This window comes from Aegilops tauschii, chromosome 7 (genome assembly GCF_002575655.3).
Source record: "Aegilops tauschii subsp. strangulata cultivar AL8/78 chromosome 7, Aet v6.0, whole genome shotgun sequence".
Classification (NCBI taxonomy): domain Eukaryota; kingdom Viridiplantae; phylum Streptophyta; class Magnoliopsida; order Poales; family Poaceae; genus Aegilops; species Aegilops tauschii.
In genome coordinates this window covers 651,905,153-651,913,572 of record NC_053041.3, presented here as the reverse complement: position 1 = coordinate 651,913,572, position 8,420 = coordinate 651,905,153, and the positions used below count along the sequence as shown (strand labels likewise).

Below are 8,420 nucleotides of genomic sequence, written 5' to 3'. Positions count from 1 at the left end.
TGTATGTTGATGTACCGAAGGAGTTCGGAGTCCCGGATGAGATCGGGGACATGACGAGGAGTCTCGAAATGGTCGAGACGTAAAGGTCGATATATTGGACGACTATATTCGGACTTCGGAAAGGTTCCGAGTGATTCGGGTATTTTTCGGAGTACCGGAGAGTTACTGGAATACGTATTGGGCCTTATTGGGCCATACGGGAAAGAAGAAAAAGGGCCTCAAGGGTGGCCGCACCCCTCCCCTTGGTCTGGTCCGAATTGGACTAGGGAAGGGGGGCGCCCCCTTCCTTCCTTCTCTTTTTCCCTTCCTCTTTTCCTATTCCATATGGGAGGTGGAATCCTACTAGGACTAGGGAGTCCTAGTAGGACTCTACACTTGGTGCACCTCCTCCTAGGGCCGGCCTCCTCCTCCCTTGCTCCTCTATATACGGGGGCAGGGGGGCACCCCAGAGACACAACAATTGATCCTTGAGATCTCTTAGCCGTGTGCGGTGCCCCCCTCTACCATATTACACCTCGATAATACCGTTGCGGAGCTTAGGCGACGCCCTGCGTCGGTAGAACATCATCATCGTCACCACTCCGTCGTGCTGACGAAACTCTCCCTCAACACTCGGCTGGATCGGAGTTCGAGGGACGTCATCGAGCTGAACGTGTGTAGAACTCGGAGGTGTCGTACGTTCGGTACTTGATCGGTCGGATCGTGAAGACGTACGACTACATCAACCGCGTTGTGATAACGCTTCCGCTGTCGGTCTATGAGGGTACGTGGACAACACTCTCCCCTCTCGTTGCTATGCATCACCATGATCTTGCATGTGCGTAGGAAATTTTTTGAAATTACTACGTTCCCAACACCCATCCCCAAGCACCGGCCCCCTCCCCTCCCCCGTCTTCGTGCCCCGAGCCCCTCCTTCCCCCTCTTTGACCCAAGCTAAGGGAATGCCAAAGTTGTGGTGCTCCACGCCGACAGGAGGAGTAGGCGGAACCTCCTCCTCCTTCGGCAGGTCCTGGCGCCGCCACAGACGCTCTTCGGGCCTGTCAGCGTCCACGGTGACCGGCTCCTCCAAGGAGGAGATCATCATCTCCTGCGGTGACGAGAAGGAGAAGGCGCCGTCGCAGCAGCCCAGGAGCCACCACAGCAGCCGCCCTGGCTCCTTAAGGAGGCCGCTCTGATGGAGGAATATTGTTTCCGTCAGATCGAGTTAATGACGAAGCGGTCGTTCCGTGACATGGGGCCATCGTCGCCGTCACTGTCACCTATGAAGGAGCCGGCCTCCCCGCTGCGCCATCACGTCAAGACCGAGCAGGCGCCCACGCACCTGCCAGTGAAGGAGGAGCCGGCCTTGCCCCGGCAGAACCGCATCGTCCAGATCGAACGTCACGTTAAGGAGGAGCCGGTCTCATCCCCGCACCACCGTGGTGTCCAGATCGGACGCCGCGTCAAGGACGAGACTGCGTCCCCGTCGCGCAACCGCTATGGCCGCATCAACGCGCCGTTCTCGCCACCGCCTCGCGATCAAGAAGGCGTGGGGCCGCCTCCTCCACTACATCGGCGGTCCCTCGGAATCGAGGTTCATCGTCTCTAAGGCGGAGCGCGCGGCTCGACAGCAGGAGTGGTATGACCGGCGCAATGCCAATCGCCGCCCCGCGTTCGCTAACAGCGGCGTGACACTGGACTGGGTCCGCAACGACCCAGACCTCGCATGCGCTTGTGCGCTGGACGACTCCGTGACCACCGCGGAGACGCCCGTCAGGCGTCGCCACCGCCTTGACAGCGAGCTCACCAAGATCAGCGTGGAGGGGTCGCTTAGCGACTGCTCCGCCAATGCCGGTCGCGGCAAGGCCACCGCCAGGGCTTCGAAGGCCATGTCGGCAGTGGCCGCAGCGGCACTCCGCACGACGCAGCAGGAGGCAGAGCGGCTCCTCCGCGAGCGGAGGCAGCCGCTGGACAAGGCTGTCGCAGCCCTCCAGCGCCGTGCCGCCGCTGGAGGGACGATGGCACTGACGGAAACGGCGGTGCGGCAGGACAGGGCGGCCACGCATACGAGGTGGTCGTCCGGTACATGGTTTAGGTTTTTTTTAGTTTTTTAGTTAACCGGTCGAAATATCGACCTTCTTATGTAAATTATATTTGAACTTGAATGAAAATCATCCAGTTTGCACGAATTTCATTTGATTGGTTTGAGTTGTTATGAAAATGTATTATACGGCTAGCATTGGATGGCTACCTCTCACTTCCGTGTCCGCGGACAGATGCGAGATGTTTTCACGGGTTGCCCTTAGAGTTGCTCTTAGCTCGTTAGGAGGTCGCCGTCACAAAACAAACTAGACAGTGGACGTCACATCCATCATGCTATATCCTAGTGCATGCATGCGACTTTGGCGGCTACCCGTTAGCTCAAGCAAACGCTGTGGAAGTTGTACACGATAAGACATTACTTTTCTTCGATCCAATAACAAGCCTAGGCTAGCTTAGATAACCTGACGTAGCATCTCTGTGCATGCATGCTTATATATTTATTTTCTTTCAAGAAGTGGGTAAAAGCCCTGGGCCTTTGTATCAAGTGATGAGCACAATCATATAATTGCTGATAATAACGAACAAATCGGTTTACAAATCACAGTCATGCTACATTCTTTTAGTTTTTGTCGGAATTTATTTTCTCACACAAAATGTATCAAACTTCGGAGTTTGAACTGTTTCAATCGTTCATCCGTTTTTTGAGATGGCACGCCGCTCATTGCACATGGATCTTGTTATTTTGCGATCCCTTGCGGGCCGGGAGAGGAAAGAGGCAAGAAGCATGCATGTTGCGTGTCTAGGCATCTGCGAGCTGCTTTGTATTCAATAATATTCTCTCCGTTCCACAATGTAGTACGCCCACGTTTCCCGATATCTAAATTTGACCATAAATTTAGCCAACGAGACTGATTGTGGCGAAAGCAAAAATTATAACACTTAATTCATATCGAAAGTACGAATTCAGTGGTACAATTTTTGCTCCCGCCGCAATCGGTCTTGTTGATTAAACTGACGATCAAACTTGAATCTCGGGAAGCGTGGGCGCACTATATTGTGGAATGGAGGGAGTAGTAGTAAATTTTGTCGGAAATGTGTGCCAAGTTGCTTCTTCGTTTGGCTCTACTATATTGGCAGTTCACCTCCGTGAGTACATTTAGTATAGTAGCTAAAAATTTTCCTAAATGTTTGCCAAGTTGCTTGCTTCGTCTGTCCTCTTCTTGTTAAAATAAACAATAATACTACTACTACTAGTCCACATTGAGTATCTAATCTAATCTATCACGAGAAGCAGCATTCCTCTTCTTGTTTGTTTCACTTGACATAGCAGAGCAGAGGAGGCCGGCGTCCATCCCTTCCTCCCTCTCGTCGCCTCGCACAGCACAGGTAAGCATCCCTTCCTTCCTCCCTCTCTCGCCGTCGCCGCCGACAAGCTGCATGCCACTCCTCTCGCCCTCGCCCTCGCCCTCTCCGGCCAGCTCTAAGCAGCAACGGGCATGGAGGGGAATTCATTATTCATGGAGGGCAAAGCTAGCTGGATAAGCTGCTATACTAGATGCTTTCTCTTCACTGCATTTGCATGCATACATGCGGCAGTTTCTCTCTCTAGTTCATCGCTTCTCCTTCTCCTGTCCTTTCAGATTTCCAGCCTACTAGTACTCCCTCCGTTTATTTTCACTTTGCATATAAGATTTTTCTTTAAGTCAAATTTCATAAAGTTTGACCAAATTTGTATACAAAATTATCAACATCTACAACACTCATAATGATATACTACAATATGAAAGTTAATTCAATGATGCATCTAATCATAATGATTTTAGATTTTGAGTGTTGATATTCCCTAGTCAAAATTTGCTACATTTGGTTTAAGACAAGTCTTGTATGTAGACTAAAAAGAAAAGGAGGGAGCACTGGTATATACTTTGTCTGATGAATGTATTTTCTCTGATGACTCTATATGCAAATGCTTCAAGCACATGCTTCTTTACTGACTCTGCATTTTTATTATCATTATTATGGCTTGGTGATCTGTATTACCACTGCCATCACAGCAACCAACCACTACGATGATAAATTAATGTACATGTTCCAATCAAAGAGAACAGAGCAACCAAAACAGAGGCACAACTTGCTGTTTCTTGTATGCATGATGTATATGTATATTCTTTCAGTTCTATGCTCAACGTGAAGCTAGCTAGGATACTCATTCTTTCCTTTCTTTCTTCTATCTCCTGTATGTACAGGGGGTCCCTAAATATGCAAAACACCCCCTCTGCTCTGCCCAACAACCCTCAAGTTCAAGCAACGGTTGACCTTTCCCTCTCTCAACAAAACCACCCAAATGCTGCTTCCAGCTCCAGACCCAATCCTGCAGCCGACCTCACGGTCAGACACCTCACACTACCCAACGGTGACATCTACTCCGGCACGACATCATGTGGGTTACCGGATGGCACAGGCCGGTACGTCTGGTCTGGTACCGTCTGCATCTACGACGGCGAGTGGAGGAGAGGGATGAGGAACGGCCATGGCAGAACAACATGGCCGTCATCAGGAGCTGTCTACGATGGCGAGTACTCTGCTGGCTACATGGACGGTGAAGGAACACATGTCGAAACCTCCTCTTCTTCCTACAAGGGGCAATGGAAGCTGGACCGCAAGCACGGCGTCGGCTTCCAAACGTACCCCAACGGAGACACATACCTCGGTTCATGGGCTCAAGGCCAGATGGAAGGCCATGGTAGGTACACATGGGCAGCAGACCGCAGCACCTACGTCGGCGCAATGAGAAATGGCACCATGTCTGGCAAAGGGGTACTTGCATGGACCACCGGGGACTCATTTCAGGGGAACTGGCTCGGCGACACAATGCATGGGTACGGTTTGTACACGTGGGAGGACGGTGGGTACTATCTAGGCATCTGGACAAGGGGGGTCAAGGATGGGAAGGGCACTTTCTTCCCGAAATCTCGCGGAGTCCTCGTCGAGCATGAGCTCTACATCGACGATCTAAGGAAGAGAGGTGTTCTGCCTGACATCACTAATGTCATGCAATGCTCCTCTTCCTTCGAGAACGACACGAATGTCGGTGTGAACCGAGGGGGTGCTAGATTATCCAGAAGAAACAACTTGAGTTTTGATCAGCAGTCTCCCTCAGAGAAGCCGTCTTTGCAGAGACGCTGGAGCATTGGGATGGCTAAACCAAGTGCAGGAGATTCTGAAACACAAGGTTGTGAAAACAGTGCTGATTCTAGCCTCGAGGTACTCGAAAGGGAGTATGCGCAAGGTGTTCTGATCAGCGAGATTGTGTTGAACAACGGCAACTCAGAAACGTCCAAAAATGCGAGACGTCGTCGGCAGAGCAAGGCGGCGAAGGATGTCAAAAGGCCTGGAGAGACGATAATCAAAGGGCACATGAGCTATGATCTAATGCTCAGCCTGCAGCTTGGAATCAGGTAATCCATACATGTAGTACAAGGTATCATCATTTGAAATTTCAATACCTTTTAGAGGACTTTCTTCTCTCTATCTACCTGGTTTGTTGCGGTTGCATTGACATGTAATGTTCTGATATTAGTACATACATATATTGTTCACTACCTTTAATCCATGCGCAAAAGAGGATTGTGCCTTGTTTATTAACATGGGGGTTTCTTGTTGAATACCCAAGTAATTTATTTTCCAATAATGATCACTAAAAGTTAAATGTCATTATGCTACTCAGGTACACAGTTGGAAAGATTACACCGATTCAGGCGCGTGAAATGAGAACTTCTGATTATGGCCCCAGAGCATGTTTCTGGATGAACTTCCCCATAACAGGGTCACGGCTTACTCCTGCGCATTGTGCGGTAGATTTTAAGTGGAAAGACTATTGCCCAATGGTTTTCCGGTTTGTTGCTTTATCTCACTTTTCTTTTAATAAGATTGAGTATATTATTTTGGTCAACATATGTTCTTATGTTAATGTAGTACTTCCTTATACTTGGCTTATCAATGGCTTAACTACCATCATTAGGTGAGGGTTAATAACAACTCATACAATTTGGTATTTCCTCATTTGAATAGCTAGTCAGACCTCCTCATGATATTTTGTCCTATTTCAAAACATATGATTAATTTCTTGTTCTTTTATTATAGAAACTTGAGGGAGATGTTCAAGATTGATACAACAGATTATATGATCTCCATTTGCGGAAGTGATGCTCTTAGAGAGCTCTCTTCTCCCGGAAAGAGTGGAAGCATCTTTTTCTTATCGCAAGATGACCGGTTTATGATCAAGACTCTTCGGAAATCTGAAGCAAAGGTATTGTGTCCACTTACTGATTTTAGAATTTTTATTGAGTAGTGAACCACTATATATTTTTAGTGATGTTTAATGATCCAGATCTGGCTTTTATGATGTTCAACATGTCCTCATAAGGAATTCTAGTTCTTAATTGGTTTTGTAGCTCACTTATTGATCCATATTAAAACTTTAGTTCAAACTTGTCCTAATGTGCATGTGCTTACATTTGCTACTTGACATTTTGTTGACATCATATTTTCATGTAGGTTCTTTTGCGTATGCTTCCATACTATTATCACCATGTCCATACTTATGAGAACACACTCGTAACTAAATTTTTTGGCATCCATAGGGTGAAACCTTCCAGCGGTCGAAAGGTAATGACATTATTAGTTGTGATCTCTCTCATTTTATAAATATGCAAAAATTAATAGAAGTTGTGATTTAATTTTGTTTCGGCTAGTAATACATACATAGATTGATCATGTTAACATATTGCTATATATTTGTCAAGGAATGTATTTTGATGGTATTTGTGTGTACATGTTTCTCTAACATATCACGGTTGCGGTTGATGGTCAAATTAATGTATTTCCCAAAAATCGTACATTTTTTAACATGGGAGTGCATTTCATTCGGTTCTAAAAGGGTATATTAGTTAGAATTGATGTTATTTTTGTTAGAAATAATGACTAATGTTGAACCATTTGTTTTGATTGTTTGTATTTGCAGTTCCGATTTGTAGTGATGGGAAACATGTTCTACACAGAACTTAGAGTCCATCGAAGATTTGATTTGAAAGGTTCATCTTTGGGCCGCTCAAATGAAAAAATTGAAATTGACGTGAACACGACATTTAAAGACTTAGATCTGAACTATTCATTTTATCTCGAGCCTTCTTGGAGGGATGCTTTGCTTAAGTAAGCATTCACTACGAATGACAAAAATGTATTGCCATGACTATTTTTGAGTTTAACAACCATGTTTAATTCTTGTTCTATGTAGGCAGATTGGGACTGACAGCGAGTTTCTTAGGAATCAGGGTATAATGGATTACAGCTTGCTTCTTGGTTTGCATTATCGTGCTCGTCAAAGCCTAAAAAGAGGAGCATCATGCCATGAAAGTCTTGTGCTAGACAAACTGACCAATCTTACAGAAGGTGGTAAGCACTATGCATGCATATTTTCGTCGGGCATATATATTACTTTTATGTAAATCCTCGAAGTATTGAGTCAATAACATGTCATTTACAATATCAATGTGTTGGTTAATTGTTGCTAATGTTGGGAGGTGGTGATTAATGTAGATTCCATGGAGGAAAAAGCAGCTTGTAACTATCGTGAAGGGTTGGTTTTGGTGCAAAGAGGTAGCGACCAAAAGGGTGAAATCGTTGTTAGCCCTCACATACGGGGAAGCCCACTGGGTTTGTCGTCCGCTTGTTTTGAGGAAGTGGATCTTCTGATTCCAGGCACAGCAAGGTCATTCATTAATTTATGTTAGTCAATTCTCATGTTCTAGTTCTAATGTTATTTGTGAGTTCAATAGATGATTAATTTTTGTTCTCAAATTGGATAGGCTGCCAATCCAACTAGGGGTGAACATGCCCGCAAGAGCGGAGAAACAAGAAGAGGATGGCAGCAAATCGCTCTGGCAAGTATATGATGTGGTACTCTACATAGGGATCATTGATATTCTCCAAAAGTATAACATGAAGAAGAAGATTGAGCATGCATATAAGTCCATCAAGTATAAGTACAACCCCTTGTCAATATCTTCTGTTAAACCACAATTCTACTCAGAGCGATTCCTCAAGTTCATTCACACCGTCTTCCCTCAAAACTCTAGCTAGTTACAATCTAACACATGATTCATCTTTCCTTCCTTCTCCTCCGCAAGGAAAATGTAGAAACAAAACCATCAAAGGAAACATCTTTGCTTTCTATGTTGATGTACATGTGTATGAAATGGACTAAGAGCGTTGTATGCAATGTATCAAGCATGGTTTTGACATAGGATTCAAGACATTATAAAACATATGAAGGGAGTAACCATTCTTCCATTCCATGATTATGACAATTCCTTATAGCCTTTTTCATGCGACCCCCC

At 46.0% G+C, this 8,420-nt stretch overlaps 1 protein-coding gene across 8 annotated transcripts; it reads left to right on the top strand.

The window, feature by feature from the left end:
• The first annotated feature begins 3,203 nt into the window (after positions 1-3,203).
• Positions 3,204-8,306, top strand: LOC109765709 (phosphatidylinositol 4-phosphate 5-kinase 9). Of its 8 annotated transcripts, none has more exons than XM_020324492.2 (9): positions 3,204-3,408; positions 4,269-5,480; positions 5,750-5,917; positions 6,166-6,331; positions 6,580-6,690; positions 7,046-7,233; positions 7,319-7,473; positions 7,621-7,792; positions 7,890-8,306. In XM_020324492.2, the coding sequence occupies exons 2-9, from the start codon at positions 4,282-4,284 to the stop codon at positions 8,161-8,163; spliced, it is 2,433 nt and encodes an 810-aa protein (XP_020180081.1). In that variant the 5' UTR covers positions 3,204-3,408; positions 4,269-4,281; the 3' UTR covers positions 8,164-8,306. The 8 variants fall into 8 exon arrangements, 6 of the variants coding, with proteins under 6 accessions (XP_020180081.1, XP_020180079.1, XP_045087139.1 ...); XM_020324490.2 differs by having other exon boundaries at positions 7,319-7,476; XM_045231204.1 differs by having other exon boundaries at positions 5,750-6,043.
• The last annotated feature ends 114 nt before the right edge of the window (positions 8,307-8,420 follow it).

Bases quoted from the DNA above. Each gene is read 5' to 3' on its own strand.
- LOC109765709 (XM_045231203.1), top strand. From the start codon at position 4,282: ATGCAAAACACCCCCTCTGCTCTGCCCAACAACCCTCAAGTTCAAGCA. The intron at 6,332-6,579 runs GTATTGTGTCCA...ATTTTCATGTAG, and splicing joins TTCGGAAATCTGAAGCAAAG to GTTCTTTTGCGTATGCTTCC. The intron at 7,477-7,620 runs GTAAGCACTATG...TGATTAATGTAG, and splicing joins GACCAATCTTACAGAAGGTG to ATTCCATGGAGGAAAAAGCA.